Genomic DNA, 23,518 nt, shown 5'->3' with positions numbered 1-23,518 from the left:
TCTCTTAAGTCTGCATTTTTCCCTACCAGCATGTTATATGCCTCCTGGGGTGATTTTTTTTTCCAGAAAAAGAAGGGAAGAAATGTAGCCACTAGTAGCAACACTTACAGTGTTGGAAGGAGCTTTCAACAGAATAAACGCGATGGAGTATTAAAATATTAAACATAAAGGAGCAAGTCTCAGTTTAAAAATACGTTAGCTTGATTGCCAATTTTTCGTGTAGTTCAAGGGGATTTATTTCCTGTAGAAATATTTATCTCTAATTATGTTGTTATAATGGCAAAATAGGATTGATACACAGACTTTGTATGTATGTTTCATTAATTAGTATCTGAAATTTTGGGAATTTAGCCTATCACTTGCTCAAAAGCAGAGTACTCTCTTGAAGTAATCTGGATTTCAAGTGATCCCCATCATTTCAAGAGACTTAAAGATGACATTTATGAATTACTCTACGAAGACTTTTAGACCCATATAAAAGAATTCATAAGTTAATAAAATATAAATTTAGTCTTAGGCTTGATAAGAATGTCTTTTGGCTATTTTGAAAATGAGGGATTTTGAGGATCCAAGATTAGGAGAACTAGTGTAGAAGAGAGCACTCTCATTTGGTTTAAAGCTCTTTCATTGAATACAAAAATAGCTTATTTAAAAAAGTAAGATTTTTTAAAACAAGTAACTCATTGAAAATATAGGAAACTATAGCAAGAGAAAACTACAGGATGTTCACTTCCTTCTGAAATCCAAAATGTTATAGAACAATATAAAAAATGGCATACTGAAACTGTCAGTTATCTAAGTAATATATGAATATGTTCTTGAACAAATTCAAGCAATTCAGAAATAGAGTAACAATCAAAAGAGCCCTTTATCCCACTCATCTTAAGAAGTATTAGATTTTAAAAAATGTAGGATTGTGGCTTATTTTTTCAGAAATTAATACTGTAAATGTCTGTCAGTCTCTCATGTGCATGCGTACACACATGGTGACTGGACACGTAAGTAGGAAGTTTGTAAGGCTTCAGTGCACAACCGTCTTGAATAGAGTGTACATATTTGACTATATTTTAATTTTTCCTTTATAGACATAAGTAAATCTGATACATTTTAAGATGCTTAGACAAATTCAGATTTTTTTTAGATAAACTAGGTTTTCTGAAAATGTATCATAGGACTTAATGAATTTAAACTAGGACATATGTATTCCTCTACCTTGTGTATATTTAATATTTTTGTTCTTAAATACAGTCATGTGCTGCATAGTGACTTTTTGGTCAACAACAGATACAACACTTACACGACGGTGGTCCCATAAGATTAGCACCATGTAGCCCAGGTGTATATAGCCTGTACCATCTGGGTTTGTGTAAGTACATTCTGTGATGTTCACACAATGGTAAAATTGGCTAACAACACCTCTCAGCCCATATCCCTGTTGTTAAGCGATGCGTGACTGTGTTTTGATAACTTTGTGAAATAATTCTTCTAGTGTTATTTTTTAAATGTTAATCTTTTCTCATTCTGTTAGTTGATTGAATCAACAAGCACTATGGATGGAGCAATTGCTGCTGCCTTGCTGATGTTTGGTGATGCAGGTATGTCCGACTTAGTTTCAAGACAAGTTGATATATTAGTTATATAATAATGAACATCTTCTCATTTTTAATATTGCTCTACAATTTACCCAGCTCCTTCATGAATTCTTAGAGGAGCCTTATGAGGTATTAATACCTTCAGGTTTTTTAGACGGTTGAGTTAAAGTTAACCTTAAGAAGATTAAGTGACTTACCTAAGGTCATACAGCTATTTGGGAACTGAATTTTCTGGGTTGATTTTTTTCACCCCCATAAAAGAGGAGAGGTGGTTTTTCATTGTAATTTTATTTGTTTTCTGCAGATGAAATCTCGTATCAGTGAAGTTTTAGATGGCATATTTTCTTTCTTGTGTCCTTTCTAATTGCATTGTGGTTTTATTTACAGGTCTGCAAATCTGTGTCAGTAGGAACATAATGTCTTGTGGAAAGTCCTAGCTGGTAATCAGCATTCCTTCATTTAGTAAATATTTATGTTATGTTCCGGGCTTGAGATACAAAAATAAATGCACTCAAAGGAGCTTGCAATATAAAACCACCTCCAATTTTTTTAATAAATGCTATCTAGATTTTTTTTTCTCACTTGTACATACCAAACAAAAAATAACCTGTAATCACACTACAAAAAATGTATTTAAGGAATGAAAGCAAGCCCATATGCATTAACCACTTTTAAATTTGCTTTGTATAGCATTCTCCAACTTTTCCTATTCTTATACACAACATTATATAATACATACACATTAGGGTACAAAATGTAATTACAGTGTTGATTTGGATTAAAAAAAATCATTTGATGATTTGTCACGGCAACCCATCAGTACAATCAGATATATCTAATTAAAAACAATGGCTCCATAACATTCCTCTGTGACTACCCATAGGATTACTTTATTATTTCTCTATTAATTTGCATTTGTTTGCATTATTTCTTATTCTAGTATTGAAATAAATAGCCTTATAAGTAAATCTTTATGTTAGTATTTCTGTAGGCTAAATGTCAAACTAGAATGCTAAATCATAGGGTATGCACATTTAAAATTTTAATATGTACTTCCATAGTACTTTTTTAAGCGTTGTGCCAATTTATGCTTTCATCAACAGTGTGTGAATAAATGCCCGTTTCCCTAAGTGGATTTTTTCCAGTTTTTAAAATTTTTTTTTTGAAACTTAAAAATATATACAAAAATACAAAATAGTATAATATGTTCCCATTGGCCCATCCTCTCTCTTTAACAATTATCTACCTCATTTTTATCCCCACTAAGTAGATTATATTAGAGTAGATTCCAAAGGTGATATTATTTCATTCACATGAAGTATTTTAATTCTAATTTTCTCCACTTTGAGCAAAGGAACAGTATTGTGGTGTGTGGGAGCTGTCTACACAGAATGTTAAGATTCTTCCTTTTATTTACTAGCTGTGTGACCTTGGGCATTGTTACTTAACTCTTCTATGTGTCTGTTTCCTTAGAAGTAAAATAGTATGATAAAAGTACCAAACTCATAGGTTGTTGTGATCAAGTTAATGTGCAGTTCTCATGGTGTGTGATATATAGCAAGTACGTAGCGTGTGTTCGCGGTTGTTTGTTCTGAAGGGACGTCTGATGATGAAGATGGTGCAGGAGAAGGCTGCCTGTGTCTTCCTCATTACCATACCCTAGCGCTCGCTGTAAGTTCCTGAGGGAGGCTCATTAACATTTGCTGAGTTACAGAATGGCTAGAGACATTTTACATATTCTTTCCTGTCCTCATATCTCAATATTCCATAATCTTTCCATTGAAAAATTTGTAGAATAACTTTACTCCACAGTAGTGTCTAATTTTGTTTTCTCTTGAGCAATTTATGTCATTCAACTTATTCATTAGTTTAACAAATAATTATTGTGCACCTACTGCTCAGTGCCAGATGCTACTTTAGGCACTGAGGATACGTAAGGAAACAAAATGGACAAAACCCTGTCCTCATGGAGTTTACACTCGCCGTTAAATTTGAACTTCAGCTGAGTTTTTTTCTTCTCATTCTTATACTGTACTTTGATATTATTTCTTTTTAAAAAAATGTTAAGTGGCAAATTACAAGGAAAGAGGATATCAGGGTTTCCTTGTTTTTTAAGTAAACTTCCACACTTCCTCTTGGAATGGACAGGAAGTCATATCAGTCATTTTCATCGTTACACTTTTGAGGTGATGTATGGGATGACAGCTTTGTCTCACCAAAATAACCTTCAATATACTGCGTCATCAGGATGAGAAGTATTTTTGATATATTAGGACAGTTTTCAACAAAAGACCTTTTAAACACCTGTAAGGGTTCTTAGTTCCACAAATCATGATGTTGGACATTGTTTTTACCACAAATTATAATCTTTTATAGACAGTATCATCCTGCATATTAAAGAATAAGGATGTCTTTTATGCATTGTCTTCTGAAAGTTTTCATTTATGAATACTAAGTTATAAAAACAAAAAATATATATCCAAAGTTTTAACCCTACTTTAAAAGGTAAAAATAGAATTTATTGATCTTGCCAGGAGTTTCTATAGCTATTTCTTCCACTTCTCTATATCTGTATGAGTAGTCAAAACATTTTTATGTGACTGTCATCTTGTTATATCTACTGTTTTGTAACCTTTTCATTTATTAGAAACATCTTTCCAGGGCCGGCCCGGTGGCGCAGCGGTTAAGTTCGCACATTCCGCTTCTTGGTGGCCTGGGGTTCGCTGGTTCGGATGCCGGGTGTGGACATGGCACCGCTTGGCACCCCATGCTGTGGCAGGCGTCCCACATATAAAGTAGAGGAAGATGGGCAGGGATGTTAGTTCAGGGCCAGTCTTCCTCAGCAAAAAGAGGACTGGCAGTAGTGAGCTCAGGGCTAATCTTCCTCAGAAAAAAGAGACATCTTTCCATGTTATTTTATTTTTAAAAGTATACCTTTGGGGCCGGCCCAGTGGCGTAGTGGTTAAGTTTGAATGCTCTGCTTCAGCAGCATGGGTTCACAGGTTCAGATCCCAGGTGCAGACCCAGCACCATTTATCGAGCCATGCTGTGGCGGCATCCCACATAAAATAGAGGAAGATTGTCACATGTGTTAGCTCAGTGACAATCTTCCTCAAGCAAAAAAAGAAGAGGAAGAATGCCACCAGATGTTAGCTCAGGGCCAGTCTTCCTCACCAAAAAAAGGAGGAAAGAAAAGTCTGCCTGAGTCTTTGTAACCGTGGCATTTATGTTCGTATCCTAATTTATGTAATATCTTATTGATGGGTATTTAGACACTTTGGTAGAATTTTGTATGTATGCAAAGTGATAGAAAATGCACACATTTTATGTCAGTTTTGTGGAATAAATTTCTAGAAATTTATTTCTAAGGATTTTTTTTTTTTTTTGACGAAGATTAGCCCTGAGCTAACGTCTGCTGTCAATCCTCCTCTTTTTGCTGAGGAAGACTGGCCCTGAGCTAACATCCGTGCCCATCTTCCTGTACTTTATATGTGGGATGCCTACCGCAGCATGGCTTGCCAAGTGATGCCATGTCTGCACCTGGGATCCAAACCAGCGAACCCCGGGTCGCTGAAGTGGAACGTGTGCACTTAACCGCTGTGCCACCAGGCCAGCCCCAGGAATTGTTGGACTTAAAAATATACGCATCTAAAATTCTGAGATGTATTATTTAGATTGCCTTCCAGAAAAGCTATGGCAATTCATAATGTTTAAAAGTGCCTGTTTGCCCACAGTCTGCTCGGACTGTCCATTCACTGCTCTTTACTCTTAGGGGAAAAAAAAAAACTACTATATTTTATTATTTAATTAATTAATGAGGTTAAGCATCTTTTCAGTTTTTTTCCTGTTGAACTGCCTACTTGTGTTCTTTTTTCATATTTTCTTTAATTTCATGTTTTATTTTTCATTTTTGACTATTGTATTTAGGTGAAATTTATTTTTATCTGGAGTGTGAGATACGTCCCTAACTTAGTTTTTTTTCCCCCTGAAATTGATGATGGGGATTCCCAATAAAAGATGAGAATTTGTGAAATACATAATTTAGAAGTGGTATTTAGTGTAGAATATTAACTTGTTTTCTTTAGATATATGCAAAATTTTTAATTAATAATTATAAATAGAATAGATTTAGACGTAGATAACTGAGCATTGTGTGCTCTTATGTAACCTTTTGTACTAAAATTTTAGTTGTACATTTTCTCCCACATTTATTTGCAGATTTTTGCCCTGTAACCATTTCATATCTGTGTGAAGATTTGATGACATAATATTAACAAAACAAAAACCATGTATAAGCAGATAACTAAAACTCGAGAGTTTTTTATTGACAAAGCAAAGCTCTTGTTCCTTTTAGGAAAGAATTAAACATGGCTTGGTGACATGGCATAAATCTTCTAGTTTGAAGCTTTTCTCAGACTTATTTACGAGCAGTACTCACCTGTCCTCAGCAAATAGATAGGTGATGATGGGATGGTGCTGATCATATAGGTGATGATGGAATGGTGCTTATATTTAGCCCTTTTTAAAGCAGATGCTGGAAATTAGTTGGCATATGTAGAATGAACATTTACTTTATGAAGTGAATTGGGAGAAAAAAATTTAAGCATTCATACTAATGTGTAATTACTATAAAATATTAATGGCATTTAATTTCATTATAGCCATATTATGAAATTTTTAGGCTTACAACTTAAAAGGTGTCATGTTTGTATTCATTTTGAATATTGTATTTCTACACATTTTATTTCTAATTGCATAGAGGACTAATATAATTAATACTGAAATCTGAAACCATTATAAGCTTTAGCAGATGCTTTCTTTTTGGGGGGGAAGAAAATAATTATGTATTATCTACTTATATGCCAACTACATTCTTATTTATTGTGTCTTTTAATTATCACAAGATGTCTGTGAAATAGCTGTCATTATTCAGAATTTTACAGATGAATATATTAGGGCTTAGATAAATTAGATAATTCTGCTAAAGTCACACACTAAGTGATGGTGCTTGGATTCAAACCCATGAGGTTTTGATCCTACGATCTCAGTCACTTTGAATTGTAGCATGTTGCCTCATTCATTACTTTGAGTGTGAAAGCACACACCACCAGGCAGAGGTGCCCTTTTCCTTTACCATTTAGATCTTACGTATTCTGGTAACTTTCTTTTTGCATTTGGACTTATTTTTTATTCTTTTTTTCAGGTGTACATCATTATATTTCAGTTTCTGTATATATTACATCATGTTCACCACCTAAAAACTAATTGCCATCCATCACCATATACATATAGCAGATGCTTTCATACTAGCACAGCAATATATCTCTGGAATTTGCTCTCTGAAAGTGAAAGTATTTAAGAAATAGATAAATGTGTACAAAGTATAAATATGTTACATAACTGCTTAAGATCATGTAAATTGAGTTTTTCTTTCAGCCGTGACAGAATATGCAAATTTCCTATTGCCGTTGTACTCTCTTATTTTTAGGTTAAGAGCGTGACTCGCTTGAGCTCTCAATATCTCGGTTCCTCCTCATTTAGAAAATGAGAATATTACCTACTTTGTAGGTTCGTTGTGGAATCTAAATGAAACAACAGTTAAAAAACGCCTTCTGCAAAGCCTGGTCCATAGTAGACACAATGATTGGCGTCAGTAATGTATTCAGATAACCACAGTGATGGGGCTCTGCTTTTTCACTGCTGAACGCTCAGTCACTGGGCAGAACCCCTTCCTCCCAGTGTTGTTCTGTAAAATTACTAGTCAGTTTAGAGATGTATATTTTCAGCATTGAATAATGTGATGGTTTACAAATACGTTTTTACAGTGATTTCTACTTTTGAAAGACTGAAAAAGAGTCTCTGTTCACTTTTTCTTCAATTCACTTGACATTTATTGAGTATATGCGACATGTAGAGGAAATGACATTGGGCTTGATGTCAAGAGAACTGTCTACAGATGTACTCATTATAACATTCTGCCTTTGTATTGCATTAATGATTCTTATGATATCTGTGCAAACATTGAGTGTCCTTCTCTGTTTTAGAAGGTGGTGGACCCAGGAAAAGAAAATTATCTTCTTCTTCAGAGCCGTATGAGGAAGATGAATTTAATGATGATCAATCTATAAAAAAGAAAAGACTGGATCATGTAAGTTACATTTGACTTGTGGTATCAAAATTAGCTGGGAAGCACAGAATATGTTGAGTCTAGATATCAGACCTGAAAATACACCTAAATGAATCAGTCTTCTCTCTCACAGCTAAGCCAGAAAATTGATGTTTGCATTTCATTTGTGACTGTTTTTGCTTTCTTTTAAATTTGTCCAGTATTAATTGCTTATCTCTGAGTTATAAAATTAATTTAAAAAAATATTCTAGGGGCCGGCCCAGTGGCGTAGCGGTTAAGTTCACACGTTCTGCTTCGGCGGCCCAGGGTTCGCCAGTTCGGATCCCAGGTGCAGACATGGCATCACTTGGCAAGCCATGCTGTGGCAGGCATCCCACATATAAAGTAGAGGAAGATGGGCATGGATGTTAGCCCACGGCCAGTCTTCCTCAGCAAAACAAGGAGGATTGACAGCAGATGTTAGCTAAGGGCTAATCTTCCTGAAAAAAAAAAAAAAAATTTCTAGTGGTATGGTAAAATAACTTAGGAAAATATACTTTTAAATTTTATTTCATAAAAGTTATAGATATATATATATGAGTGTACAACACTTATGAAAAATAACTGTTAACTGCCACCAGCACCATTTCCTCCTCCCCGGTGGCGACTACTTATACCTCTTCTAAATGACTTCTTTGACATTTATCTGCTTATCTACAAATAATAGTGGTTGTGCTCTTATGGATGACTTTAGTTTTCCATTAACTTTTTTACTTTATGAATAGAAATACTAAGAGGCCTCGCAGTGAATCTGGACACAGTCCTCCCTGTCTGCAGTCATGACAACACAGCTTCTTCTGGGTCATCAAAATCAGTCACCCCAGCCAGCACAGTAACCTCCTTCTTTGCCTGTGATTTAGTGACATAAGAAGCCCTCAATAGCCAGGTGGCAATCTCTACCCTAATTGAATGGGGACAGTTGTAACCCTCCATGGAAGCACTCTTCCCTTGGGAGCTAATGTTGAAGGGAAGTAAAAATTCTGTGAGTGGGTCTTTAGGTATGAGGAATAGCTGTGATGGAAGATACTGGGCCTGAGTTTTAGTACAGACCTATGTATAATGGCTGTGGGAAAAAGTGCATTATATTGATTGCTGATTCATAACTTTTGCTTTGCTTGTGAACAGCAAAGCTTGTGAACATCCTGTTGAACAGCACATTAGCCTTGTAGGATGCTATCAACAAGTGTACATTCTGAATTTTCAGAGTGATACCACTGTTTTGTAAGCCATCTGCTTCTAGGTGTTGAGGCACATGGTGAGATCAGTGAATTCCATGAACATGGATCCATTGATGTACTTTTCTTCCAGTGAAATTAGCTCCCTGGTCAGAAACACTGTTGTGTCACAATGTACTGGGACTGTGAATTTGGCTTTCCTTGTATCTGTAAATGAGGTATTAGTTTCCTAAGACTACCATAACAAAGTACCACAAACTGGGGGGCTTCAACAGCAGACATATATTGTCTCACAGTTCTGGAGGATAGAAGACCAAGATCAAGGTGGCGGTCACATGGTTAGTTCTTTCTGAGGGGTGTTCCATCCTGCTGTCCTAGATTCTAATGGTTTCTGGCAATCTTTGGTGTTCCTTGATTTATAGATCTCTGCCTTCATCTTCACATTGTGTACTTCCTGTGTGCTTCTCTGTCTCTGAATTTCCTCTTTTGGGGCCGGCCCCATGGCCAAGTTGTTAAGTTCACATGCTCTGCTTCAGCAGCACAGGCTTTCACCGGTTCACATCCTGGATGTGGACATGGCACCGCTCATCAGGCCATGCTGAGGCGGCGTCCCACATGCCACAACTAAAAGGACCCACAGCTAAAAAATATGCAGCTATGTACTGGGGGGATTTGGGGAGAAAAAAGCAGAAGAAAAAAAAAGATTGGCAACAGTTGTTAGCTCAGATGCCAATCTTTAAAAAGAAAATTTTCTCTTTTTATAAGGACACTAGTCATTAGATTAGGGCCCACCCTAATCACCTCACTTTAACTTGATTACCTCAGTAAAGACCCTGTCTTCAAATAAGGTCACATTCTGAGGTACTAAGCATTATTCAACATGAATTTTGGAGGGACACAGTTCAACCCGTAACCGGTGTTGCCAAAAGCAAGTGGGTAGGGAAAAGTAATTTGTACTCAGAGTACGTTTCTATTACTGTCTCTTCCACAATGAAAGGAATCCAGTGTAATCAACTTGCCAGCACACAGTTGACTGAATCTCCCAAGGAATGGTGCTATCATGGGAACTCATTGTCGCCCCGTGCTCTTGGCAGGTCAAATATTCACCAGTTGCGATAGCCACATAAGTCTTGGTGTGGGACAGTGATATTTTGTTGATCTGCCTGCTTAACCTCAGTCCCTGTTGCCATGGGCATTTATTATAGACCATTGAGCAAGCATCCGAGTGGCTACGGTCTTATTGGTGTTCACAGAATGAATCATCTCGTCCACATGATTCGTAAAAACTTCCTCTACAATAGACACCCTTTGCTGAGCAGTCACATTGAACACTGTTATCCTTGCCTTCTGTTCTCGGAAAAACTTACGAGAAGTTCAGCAATGCCTCTCTTCCTCAGACTTGTAGTCATTGATCTTCCATTCTTGTTCTTCTCCTTAGCTATTCTCTATGATATATCGTTGATCTGTACCTCTGGCCATCTCCTTCTATACAAAATTGACAAAGTTGTGCACAGGGCTACTGTCTTAAATGTGATTATATTATAGCAGTTGTTCATTTTCAGCTGGTTCTAACAAGTAGGTAAACCTTTTGTAAACAAGTTCAGATTTTTCTCCCGCTTTATCTGATCATAAAGAAGTCCCCATAGTGCCTTAGATATTGGTTGAAGGAGGGGCATCAGCAAAGCAGAAGTAAGTCCCGTGGGAGTTACTTCTGCACATGCAACTTATTGGAGCTTCATGCACCTGCTCAAGTCCAGTCTCAAATATACTCCACTTGTTGATGGGTGGCTGCTGCTCATGCTGTTTTAGGCTTGGTGGATAAGATACCCAGATCACGTAACAGCTCGTGTCTCATGGTCACTTGATGTCCCATGGCCCATCATTCTGGTCCTCTCAGAACCCCCTATCAAGCCAACAGTTGTTTCACAAAAATGGATCAGTCTGTTCTGTTTTAAAAAGGTGAATTTGTTCCAGTGCAGTAATTATGTTAGAAAACAGAGTGTATCCTGAATTTTGTGTTGTCTAGGTACAAGTTTGTCTATGAGAAAAGCTAGGTGAACACAGAGAACTGCACCTAGCTTAACTGGCCACATAGGAATACAACACACATACCTCAGACATCTGCTGGCCGGGTCAGTTCACCATGTTTGTTATCCCACAAGATTGTGTTTTGTTATTCTTTCACATTTGTGAACTTTTCTGTTTGAAAAAAGCACTCATTCAGCCTCCCAAACATATCTAAGCATTCTCATTCAAAAATACCAAGCAGTAGATATGAAAGGAAAGTTTTAGGTGTTGAGGGGAGGCTTGAAACAAACATTTGGAAAGAAATGAGAACATGAGATACATATACCTTGAGCAGCAGGCGTAGAGGAATCCACACTGTGGACCATTAGAGACAGTGCTACAAAAATAAAAGTATATAGCTGGGTCATCTTCAAATGCTGTGAAGTCAGTGAGAACGGTCATAAAGAAATAGAAGGAGGGCCAGCCCTGTGGCCACGTGGTGAAAGTTCTGTGTTCTCTGCTTCGGCAGCCCAGGTTTATGGGTTTGGATCCCGGGTGAGGACCTGCTCTACTCATCAGCCATGCTGTGGAGACATCCCACATACACAACATAGAGGAAGTTTGGCACAGATGTTAGCTCAGGGCTAATCTTCCTCACCAAAAAAAATAGAAAAAGAAAGACTTGAGCATTTGAATTAAAGACCAGAGAGTGAAAAAATCAGAAACAACCTTTTTCATGTGGATCTCTATATCTGTATACAAAGACCTTAAACAGAAATCAATCCTGGAAAGCTTACCCTCTTTTAGTGCCGGTAATGGTTGCGTTAGTGGTTTCAAACAATGCTGTAAATTCCTAAGCCATCAACTGTCACATGAAGCTATGAGTGCAGATGGGAAAGCTGCAGAAGAATTTTCCAGCGGTGGTAAGAAGCAAACTGAAGAAGGCGGCCACACACTGAATTAAATTCTCAGTCTTGATGGAACAAGTATCTGTTATGAATGCATGCATCAAAAGACTCAGATCTGAAAGACAGAAAACACTCTAGGTAGGATATAAGGGTTTGAAAGGTAGCGGCATTGTCATGTTCAGCACCAGTGCCAGGAAAAGGCTTGGAGCTGAAGCCACTGGAGTTTATCACTTACCAAACTGAGCCTTTTAAAAGAAATTCTTAGTCAGCCTTGGAGTTCGCTACAGGTATAGCAAAAATGGATGGCCTGCCCAAATCTGCACTGATGTTGTTACTTAATTCTTCTCTGTTGTAGAGGGTTATTGAAAAAAAAACCCTATGTGTTTTTCCATAAAACTTAGCTTTTAAAATTCTCATAATTCATCAAGCCTAGCCCTCTATAAAAGCTAAACCCAAACTTTTTCTTCCCTTTTTTCCTTTTTTTCCCTTGAAAACCACCTTTGCAGACAGCCCCTTGATAAAAAGGTGATAGTAGTATTTATGGCTTACTGTTGAAAGTGGCCATTTAAGGTGCTCATTGCTGTTATTGAAGGTGAGGATGCCAATACAGTTACGGAATTTTGGGAGAGATTTAACATTGGAATGGCTGTTGCTGCCACTGCAGAAGCCTGGAGTGATAGGACCAGAGCGCTTGCGTTGTGTATCATGGAAAATTCCTCTTGATGTGTAGTTTTGAAGGATGTGATCCTTCAGAGAAACTTTTGAAAATCAAAACAAGATGTGTTGATTTAGGAGAACAGGTTGGATTTGAGGAGGTAGAAAATGAAGATGTTGAAGAGCTTCTAGGGTCCCAACCTGATGATCTAACCGCAGAAGACTTGGAACAGTTTGCTGCTCATGGCCATATGGATGTAGATGATGATGGTGGCTGATAATCATCAAAAGGCTATATTGTGACAGATTAATACATCAAGTTATCAATTTTTTGTTTGTTTGTTTTGTGGAAGATTAGCCCTGAGCTAACTTCTGCTGCCAATCCTCCTCTTTTTTGCTGAGGAAGACTGGCCCTGAGCTAACATCCGTGCTCATCTTCCTCCACTTTGTATGTGGGACGCCCACCACAGCATGGCTTGCCACACAGTGCCATGTCCGTACCTGGGATCCAAACCGGCAAACCCCGGGCCACTGAAGCGGAATGTGCAAACTTAACTGCTTCGCCACCAGGCCGGCCCCCAAGTTATCAGTTTTTTAAGTGTTATTGACAATAGTTGTACTGGTTTGGAAATAATGGCTTTAATGCTGAACGTAGTAGGAGAGTCATGTGTGGCATCCAGATGAATTTGGAACTGTACAGGTAGCTTTAGTATGAAAGGAGGAGAGTAGCAAAGCTGCAGAAATTTATTTATTTGTTTATTTTTAAATTTATTATTGATATTTTCAGCCAGTACAGCAAAGATAACACAAGGACAATGAGCCATGCCTTTCTACAGCTGGTGCTAACATTTTTTTTTGGTGAGGAAGATTGGCCCTGAACTAACATCTGTACCAGTCTTCCTCCACTTTGTATGTGGGATGCTGCCGCAGCATGACTTGACAAGTGGTATGTAGGTTCATGCTCAGGATTTGAACCAGTGAACCCCGGGCCACTAAATCGGAACGTGTGAACTTAACCACTGTGCCACCGGTCTGGCCCCTTGTGTATTTTCTTAATCATTTAATGTGTGTAAAATTATTCTACCCTTTTGTAAGATTCCTTTCTCTTTTTTTAATGTGTTGCTGGTTTTTTTGAATGTTGTGCCTCTAAGATGATTTTTCTCACTGTAGTTTTCATTTTTATGATTTTGCACAGCATAGTAAATTTTAGAAATGCGTTTGTCTAATACGCATTTGTCTAAGAGCAGGACAGACTATAGTTGTCAGCAGAAGAGGACATGACCTTTCTTCAAAACCTGATCTCTGCTGTGATTTCTCCTCTTGGGGCTTGCCAGAGATTTCATACAGCATCTTTATTGGCCACAGATTCTTTGAGAATCATTGCATCTGCTTTCTGGTCACAAAACCCAGTTGGCACAACACCTCGTACTGCACCCTGGACCTCCTCCAGAGCTTTTTCTTAATCTGGGCCCCATTCATAACTGACAGTTTTTGTTTTGTTTTGTTTTCTTTTTTTTTTTAAAGATTGGCACCTGAGCTAACTGTTGCTGATCTTCTTTTTTTATCTTTTCTCCTTCTCCCCAAAGCCAGTACATAGTTGTGTATTCTAGTTGTGGGTTCTTCTCGTTGTGCTTTGTGAGACGCCACCTCAGCATGGCCTGATGAGTGGTGCCATGTCCACACCCAGGATCCAAACCTGTGAAACCCTAGGCCTCCGAAGCAGAGTACATGAACTCAATGACTTGGCCACGGGGCCAGCCCCCGTAACTGTCAGTTTTAAAGATGACTTTGTGAACACATGAGAGCAGTACACACCGTAATGAGGTATACCTTCCCTCCAGTGTTTGATGAGGCCCACCAAGTGTTGTCCTTCTTTCTTAGAGGCAGATAACGTGAAGCCATTTGGCCTTTGTTTTTTCAGAGCAGAATTTGCAACAAGCTCCAGATAGGACCCCCATGAAATTCGTGGAAGTGGTGGCAGAATTTGAGGATGGTTATTTCCTACTCTTTGGCATGCATATATCTATGTAAAATATCAACTGCTTCCTGCTCATCAAGTCCAGTCAGTGTGTTGTCTTCGGTGTAGAGGATCAAAGTGATATTCCGTGGACTGTACAAAACTGTCAAAGTCCTTGAGTACTATATTATGAAAGAAAGCAGGAGAGTCACCACAGGCTTAAGACATAAGAGTGTGTCTGTCATTGATCTTGCCCATGTGAAAACAAGTTGCTTCTGCTTGTCCTTTCTAATTGGATAGGGGAGAAAAAGCATCTGGCTGATTGATAACTGCATAGTTGTATTGATTTGCTCCAGTAAAAATACCACATCTGGTATAGCAGCTGCAATTGGGGTCATCACCTATTTCTTTATGATAACCTGTTAAGATAATTCTCCAAGACTCATCCAGCTTTTGTGTAAGTCAAGGAGACACATTACCATGGGATGGGATGGTCCTGTCAGTCTGCAGTTCCTTCAGGAGTGTGGTATTGCTGCTGCTGCCTGATGGGCAGTTCTAGGGACTTAGACTTCCTAAAATAATGGCCCTTACTCCACAGGTCAGGAAGCTAATATGGGATTTCTGCCAGTGCTTATGTCTATTCTAACTTCACGTTCTGGAACCAGAAAAATAATCCCAGGAAAGATTTGTAAGCCCTGGGCCTACTGAGATAGGTTTGGGCCCAAACTCCATGGGTCACCCAGCATCTGACAAGCTCCAGTTTAACCACTGGACTGCATAGGTATTTTCAGTCACCGGGGATTAGCAGAGCTGGCAGAAGCGTGGGATCCAAGAGCAAAGAGTAAACAACGGACACACCACCTACTGACTGTTTCATTTGTACTATCATATATTTGATTCCCAAAAGAGATTTACTATTTTCAAAATATTTTAACTTTTTTTTAATTGAGGTGAAATTAAAATGAACCATTTTAGAATGAACAATTCACTGGCATTTAGTACATTGACACTAGTGCTCCTATCTAGTTCGAAAACATTTTTATCACCCATAATATTATGCTGTACCTTTTAAGCAGTTTCTTGCATTCTTTCCTCCTCCCACTCCCTGGCAACCACCACTTGGCTTTCTGTCTCTATGCATTTCCCTACTCTGAATGTTTCATATAAATGGAATCATATTCAATATGTGACCTTTTGTGTCTACCTTCTTTCACTTAGTGTATTGTGTGTGAGGTTCATCCACATTGTAGTATGTGTCAGTACTTCATTTTTTTTAAAGGCTGAATAATATCCATTTAGTGCATACTACAGTTCATTATCCATTCATCCTTTGGTGGACATTTGATGTATTTAAAACCAGGAAAGTGCTATGTAAATGACTAAAGTTGAGGAAACACTTACGTAGCAGAGAAACACTGATAGAGAGTTAGGCACCTGAGTTCCTATTCGTACATCAGCTGGTTATTCTCCATCTGTGACCTTTAAAAGGCTTGTTCTTGGAGTTTCAGTGTTTTCAGCTATAAAGTGAGGATGGCGGAATGAATTTTTGAGGGCTTTGAAATGCTTTCTCCAAATATTAGTGTTTTACTATTCACCTGTGCTCGAAATCCTGCTGCTTTCTGAATGAAGACTGACCCTCAGTTTGGCACTTCAGGCCTAATGCTGTATTAGCTGTGGTTTAATTTTTCAGCCTTGTAACCTATCCATGGTCTCTGCTCCAACCCAAATGGGCTGCTTACTATTATGAAAGTACATGCAGTTATCTTCTTCCTACTCCAGACTCCCATAGCATTTTATTTGTCTCTTGTCTTGTGGAAGGAACTTCATCTTACTTCTGTGTGCAAGAGAGAGATGTCACTCACAATTTAGTTGTTTCTATCTTAGGTAGTGAAAAAAAGGTAGCATACAGTTCTTGGTTAAGAAAGGAGGTGGAAGAGGAAGTATGAGACTATTCTTCTCTGTTTGTATAGCACGTGGTTCTAAGCAGAGTAGATAAATGGTTTTTGATTGACTAAAATACAAAATTTTTCTTATGCGTAAACCCAAGGAATCTGTTTTTGCTTAAATGTAGAATTTGAACTGGTTTCTTCAAGTGAAGTTAAGTGAGAAGAAAGAGATGTGTGTATGAATAGCCACAATCATTCCCAGATTCATTTTTAATTTATATATTAGTTTCATGTAAGTTTCTTTAGCATTGTGTCACTTTTATGTTGTGACTGAGCAATTAATAATTAAGCCATTCTGTGAATCAAGACTGAAGTAGAAGCAAACTTCTCTCTCAGTATGTGAAGCTTGTGGCAGGGTGTGACATTGTGAGCATGGAGGACGTAATTGAATCACTTTTTTTTTAATTTACCGTTAGCTTGGAGAGACTTCAGTCTTTGTGAATTATTTTGAGGAACTTTCTAGTTTTTTAGCAGATTTATCTCATTTTGAGCACTATAGGAATGAAGTATGAGTTATTAGGTATGCAGTCAAGGTCTTCCACTGATTGTAAACCAGCAGTATTTTTTATCCTTAAAGATATAAATCTGTCAATTTTCCTGTGAACGAAAAGAAACATTTTTGGATTCTTCCAATCAAATGTGGTAACTCCCAGTTCGTCTGAATACAAATGTAATTGTCTTAAGGTTATTGTTATTGATCTTCTCTGAAATTGGTTCTCTTTTTTTTTCTCCCCATTAGGGAGAGGAATCAAATGAGTCTGCAGAATCTAGCAGTAATTGGGAAAAGCAGGAAAGTATTGTATTGAAATTACAAAAGGAATTTCCCAATTTTGATAAGCAGGTGAGTAGCCACACACGAAATTTAATCAGCATGTACCAAATGTTTCTATTGCAAAACAGTGTTGTAGATCAGCCGTGTAAAAGCTTAGTATGAGTTTTGCATTTTTGTAATTAATTATTCTCCTTTATCGATATTATAACATATTTTTATACTGCTTGTTAATTTTTTCCGTTGTTTATTTCTTTATTCGTGAGCTGTGATATCCACATTATGACCATAATCATAACAAACATAACTGTAATAACAACTGTGAACTCAAGTATAAATGTAGATCATCCAAAAGCCATCTATAACTCCAGGTCAACAGTTTGAGCTTTTTTCATATTCTCATCTTTCAGATTTCTCATAAAGAATTTTGAAGTGTGATCCTGCACTTCAGTGTTTTAATACTCCATAAACTTTGTTCTCTTTGCCAGATAGTAAGAATACTTTCAGAGTCAGTGAAGACCTGTGCCAAGCATGCCGGTGTTAAAAGGGCCTATGTTTAACACATGGTCGTATATGGAAGCGTGTTATTTAACATTTGGAATACACGTACGCTTGCATTGGTTTACTCAGATATGTGCACAGGTGGTACATGTGGTGAATTCCGATAAGCTGAATGCAGAGTCTCATTGCTACACTGGTCCTTTACGTGTGTTGAAGCTACATGTGTTGGAGCTGGCAGTTTGTAAAAGCCTCGCTGCGCCTTAAAGCTTTAACTAGCAAACGTGTGACCCTCTGGTGTTCAGAACATCTCTCAGGGCGAGGAGAGATGTGCACAGTCAAGCCTCCTTCCCTTTGAGGCCTGTTGTGTACTTGTGGAGGTGACATTGTGTACCCAGAAAGCATTTGTAAAGCAGCATGGAAACAACTGTGAAATAATCAGATATGAATTCTGTTAAGTTTTCAAGTGATTTACTTATTTATAAAAGAGCATAAAAAGTTTTCTACGAGTTGCTAATTTTAGTATCTTAACAAAACATCAATGACTTATTTCTAGGAACTAAGGGAAGTACTCAAAGAACATGAATGGATGTACACAGAAGCTTTAGAATCTTTAAAAGTATTCGCAGAAGACCAAGGTAATTATTCTATGCGATTATAGAAAATGCATACTTCCCGTTACATTCTGTATTTTAGTATATAAGAAAATAGAAAACATATTAGCTAATAATCAGAGAATGGGATTGCAAGAGATGTTGGAAATAATGATGTAAAAAATTTTAAATAACCAGTTCCCAAATGTTTAGGCCTATTCTTTTTTTTTTTTTTTAAAGATTGGCACCTGAGCTAACACCTGTTGCCAATCTTCTTTTTTTTCCTCGTTTTTCTGCCCAAATACCACCAGTATGTAGTTGTATATTTTAGTTATGAGTCCTTCTAGTTGTGGCATGTGGGATGCCACCTCAGCATGGCCTTCTGAGTGGTACCATATCTGCGCCCAGGATCTGAACTGGTGAAACCCTGCGCCTCCGAAGTGGAGTGCACGAACTTAACCACTCGGCAACAAGGCCGGCCCCTGGCCTATTCTTTATGGCAGTGTGAAATGAAACAATATATTTTTCTCTTTGGCTAACATTTTTTTTTGATAGTTAAAGCTACCTTTAAACCAGCCTTTTTTATTAAATGTAAAAGAAACATTTATTACATTTTAACAGCTCTCAGTCAGGGTGGATCATAGGATTGCTGGTGGCTTCTAATCGCTGTAATGTAGATGTGTCCTAGCCTGCGCTTGCAGGAAGATCAGAAGGACCAGTATCAGAAACTTACTCAAATGGATATCACTGACGTGCGAGAAAGTCCCTGCTTCCACGGTGGAACACTCTTAACTTAAGGAACTAAATAGTAGAGGAGAAATAGTGGGGAACAGTTGAATATCACGGATTTAGTAACATCCTTAAGTAAGAATCAAGTAGACTAGCTCTTCATAATTGCAAAACCAGCTTAAAAGCCCAGCACAATGACTTTGAGTTTGTTTTTGTTTGCTTTCTTTTAATGAATTCTTTTAAGAAGAGCTATACTGTAAATGCTCTTGAGGTCACAGAGAATGATATTGTGTGTAGAAAACAAAGCCAGCAATATCACCAATTTTGAGTCTGAAAAATAATTCAGAAGAGATAGATTATGACTATGAAGTAATTGAGGAATACTTTATCCATTTTATTTTGCATGTCTTTTTTATATATGCACAGGAATGAATGTACCATAATATATAAGTCTAAAAGCTCTTTGAGTAAGTAAAACATAAACAGCCTAAAAAAGTATTGTTACAGATTAATTGGTATGTATTTTCTTACTGGTCCCATAAGATCACAGTGTGCTTTCAATTCACAGGCATATTAGAAATCTTTGGAATATGATAGATTAATCATTGATAAAGTAGAGTTGCTTTTTAACAATAATGTATTTAATTTTTTAAGTAATGCTGAGCTTAGAACAGTGGAGATGGTGAGGGAAAGATGGATTATAATATGGATGATTTTGTTTCTGCTGTGCCCGTCAGTGCTGGCTGGGGATGGGTCTGCTAAAGACCATCTGGGGCTTCCTCTGGGTATGTAGCTGCCGTTTATACTCTCAGGACCTTTATCAGAAAATGGGGATTTATGTTTAATTCATTTTTAAAAAGAAGTTATCACCTGTTTTTGAAACTGATTCTCTCAGGTCTTTGTATAACTTCAAATTCTATTTCAGTATTTCTCTTTTGAGTATATCAAGATTTAATAATAAATTAAAGTTGAATTCTATATTTGAGAAGAAAATATAAATGTTTAAATATTTTCTTATCTTATTTGAAGTCTTATATCTTTATATTTAATTTATAGCTTTCTAATTTAGTTATTTTTTCTTTCTTTGTACAGATATGCAATATGCTTCACAAAGTGAGTTTCCAAATGGAAAAGAAGTTTCTTCAAGAAGTCAAAATTATCCTAAAAATGCAGCTAAAACAAAACTGAAACAGAAATGTTCCATGAAACCACAAAATGGTTTTAACAAGAAACGTAAAAAAAATGTATTTAATCCTAAGAGAGTTATTGAAGATTCTGAATATGATTCAGGTTCTGATGTCGGTAGTTCACTAGATGAGGACTATAGTAGTGGTGAAGAAGTGATGGAGGATGGCTATAAAGGTAAAATACTTCACTTCCTTCAAGATGCTTCAATTGGTGAACTTACTTTGATTCCTCAGTGTTCTCAGAAAAAGGCTCAGAAGATAACAGAGCTCCGGCCCTTTAATAGTTGGGAAGCTCTGGTAAGGCTACATTCTTTTTCCTCCCCTGTGTGTCTGTGTGTGTAATTTACAGTACCGCTTAGAGTCAAGGTGTCTTCAGCCCAGGGAAGTATAGATGGGTGGCCTTATCCTGTGTAGAGTCAAACATTACTTTCATTGTAAGCCAATAGTATTTCAAATAGTGTCATATGACCTTATTTTGAATGAATTAAGGGGTGATTTTCCTGAAAAAACCCAAGCTGATTGGCTGAGCATACTGTCACTCATTCTTTTGCATAGAAACTTGGTTCATTTCACTGCAGAAGAAGAAATTAGAGCTTACATTTAGGAAGGAGTTGTTTGCTAGCCTGTTCTGATCTGTTACTGCTGAGACACCATGCACAAAGCAAGAATGTGGCAGAAGTTTTACTACGACTACTTGAAGAACAGTAGCAACGTCCAGGCGAGCTCCATGATTCCAGATGCCGGCCTAAGTGTTTGTGCTTCACCACAAAGGAAGCAATTGTTTATTTTCTTTTTCTTTTAAAAGTGACAGCTCAATCTCTAATGTGTTTTTCTTGTTAAACAACGTGGTCATTTTATGGAGTATAGCAGGCTGCAGCGTATTTAATTGGAAAGATAGAAAAGTGTGTGGAAGCCTAGAATTCAAGCATTAGGTGAAGGGAAGGCATAAGCCCTGGTAAGTACACTTTGCATGATCATTTTCTGGAATTTGATTTTCTGTAAACAAGTTTTATCAAAAAGACCTGTATTTTGAGTTTTATAAATGTCAACAGTCAGTGTATCTTATTCATTCAGAAATAGAAGAACTCTGCCTTTTAAATTTTGCTTCGACTTTTGTGAGAATGTGGACTTTTATACCATGAATATATAGGCCCCACTGTGAAGGCAGTACGGATGATTTTTTACAACTTTAGAAGATGAAGTGACTCTTGATGCTTTATAAATTTTTAGGAAGTTTTATTCCCTAACATAGGAAGTAAAGTTGCTTTTGTGATTAATTTTATACTTATGACAAATCTATATGAGCATAACTTCCTTTGATAAGTGTCTTGAAATGGCAGTATGGGAAGGTCCCTGAACAATGGTTGTAAAAAGCATTTTTTAAAAAATTAAAATATTTGAAAAATATAGAAACAGCAGTACTCGTATTTCGTAGCTTTAAAAAAAATAAATAAGTAAAGCCATTCGTTTTGCCTGAAGCCTTCGCTTTTCCAGAGAACATCTGTCAAAGCAGGCCCTTTCAAAACTTGTTCGGCTTTGCCTGAGTGATTTATTTGTTAAAGTATTTGCTGAAGGGCTTTCTTGTTCTTCTTTTCTTCCTTTTCTTCTTTCTTTTAATCTTTAATGGTCTCCTGTGCTATTGCAGAGTTAGGTTGCTCGGGCTTGTTGGGATTCTAATTTATTTAATAAGGAATGCATTATCTGCACCAGTGTGTTCAGTCACTGTAACTACTTGCCCAAATATTTTACAGTAAAAGTAAATTATAGCAGAGTTAATGTGCCAGATGCTTTTAAAAATATTTAGCAATTTAGCATGTAGAAAGCATATTTCCCCTACTAATTAATTGGCATAGTTTAAATTAGTCTTGACATGAATTTGTAGATTGTTACCTACTTAAACCTCCTATAGCATCTTGCCCCCTTTTTAAAAGTTGAACACAGAGACTGTATTTTTTGCTAGCCATTCATCTAAGTGTTGATTATTTTATTTAATAGTTAAAGGTAAACTTGCTACTTGAGTCCAGCGAATACAGGGCTTTGCTGTCCTGAAAAATGTAGGTAAATGAAGAGTTTCAAATCAACAGTGAAAATTAGCAGGTCAATGTATATAAGCTTTGAGTTTTAATTTGTTTAGAACTTTAAGCTTCTACTTTCAACTACTATAGAATTTTGAATATGACTGATTTATAGAAAAATTTAATATCTTAAAATCATCCAAGAAAAGTCAATCTTAATGTACATTTTGGTAAAAAGGTATATGATTTATTCCTTCCTTATTAATCAGAAAGTTTTGATAATGTGCCTATAATCAACTTCAAAAAGAGACAAAAGAAAAAACGTTTACTTTTGTTCTCATAGCTACTGTTTTTAGAAATTCCACTGAGAATTAATTGAAGTTTTAATTGTCAGTCATATTTTAATGAAAATTATAAAGCATTATATATTAAGAAAAGCATGGAAATGTCTAGTAAACTCTTAATGTTGTTGAAACTTATTTAGTCTTAAGGATTGGGGAATTTGGCAGACCTTTAAAATTCATTAATATTTTATAAAAAAGTGCATACTGAGCCAACAAGTCAAGTACACACAATTTAGTTATGATTTTTGTTAAAACTGAAGTCTGTATAACATTGGTAAGTTAAATGTAATCATTAGTGTTTAATTGTTTTTCTACAAAATAATTTGAATGTAAAAATTATGTTAGCATTGCTTTTTAAAGCAAAATTTGAAAAGTTGTATGTCGTTATGATTGTGTTGTCATAGAATTACAGTTTTTAAAAATTAAAATGTTCTGAGATATTCTAGTCACCCTCATTTTACTTGAGGAAAATTTGGTTATTTAACAAAAGTGCGTTATGTAAGAGGATGTTTATGGTTGCAGCTTTATACTCATTGGTTTTTTTTCTTTAAATCAAAATTTAAATATTGTTTTTCAAGTTTTCTTCCTAATTTTTCCATTTTACTGATTTTTCTGTTTACTAGCAGTAAAGTACACACTTATTGTAAGAAACCACATCACTAAATCATGTAGACTTTGGAAATATAGCAAGCCAAAAATGTCATTAGTTTAAAAATGTCTACTGTTAATGTGGTAGAATTGGGATTTTTATTGCCAGATGTCACACATTTGATGGCATCAGTTCACCAAATAATTACTGAATTTTTGTCTAGCTTTGTGCAGAGTAGGATGGGGGTGCTGTTATGTCTATGATAATCTCATTACGTTGCATCTGTATGCTTTAAACCAGAATAGTAATGTGTACTGTCCGAATCAAGATTCATGAATAACTCATTCATGAATAGCTCAACCTAAAAACTTTTAATATATGCATCTACT

The 23,518-nt window shown here is 36.7% G+C and overlaps 1 protein-coding gene across 8 annotated transcripts in view; it reads left to right on the top strand.

Moving 5' to 3' along the window:
- SMARCAD1 (SNF2 related chromatin remodeling ATPase with DExD box 1) overlaps nucleotides 1–23,518 on the top strand; it is a 79,369-nt gene that overhangs the window by 25,732 nt on the left and 30,119 nt on the right. For 4 of the 8 annotated variants that reach the window (XM_014838690.3, XM_070505359.1, XM_014838691.3 and 1 more), the window contains exons 5-9: nucleotides 1,529–1,595; nucleotides 7,637–7,740; nucleotides 17,145–17,246; nucleotides 18,229–18,310; nucleotides 20,087–20,478. In XM_014838690.3, coding sequence (XP_014694176.1) covers nucleotides 1,529–1,595; nucleotides 7,637–7,740; nucleotides 17,145–17,246; nucleotides 18,229–18,310; nucleotides 20,087–20,478 — 747 coding nt within the window. Of the gene's footprint in view, nucleotides 1–1,528; nucleotides 1,596–7,636; nucleotides 7,741–17,144; nucleotides 17,247–18,228; nucleotides 18,311–20,086; nucleotides 20,479–20,736; nucleotides 21,137–23,518 lie in introns of those variants that run through there. The other 4 variants (XM_070505358.1, XM_070505360.1, XM_014838693.3 and 1 more) reach the window with 2 other exon arrangements.

Source organism: Equus asinus, chromosome 3 (assembly GCF_041296235.1).
Source record: "Equus asinus isolate D_3611 breed Donkey chromosome 3, EquAss-T2T_v2, whole genome shotgun sequence".
In the NCBI taxonomy this organism is placed as follows: domain Eukaryota; kingdom Metazoa; phylum Chordata; class Mammalia; order Perissodactyla; family Equidae; genus Equus; species Equus asinus.
This window is presented reverse-complemented; position numbering and strand designations above follow the sequence as displayed.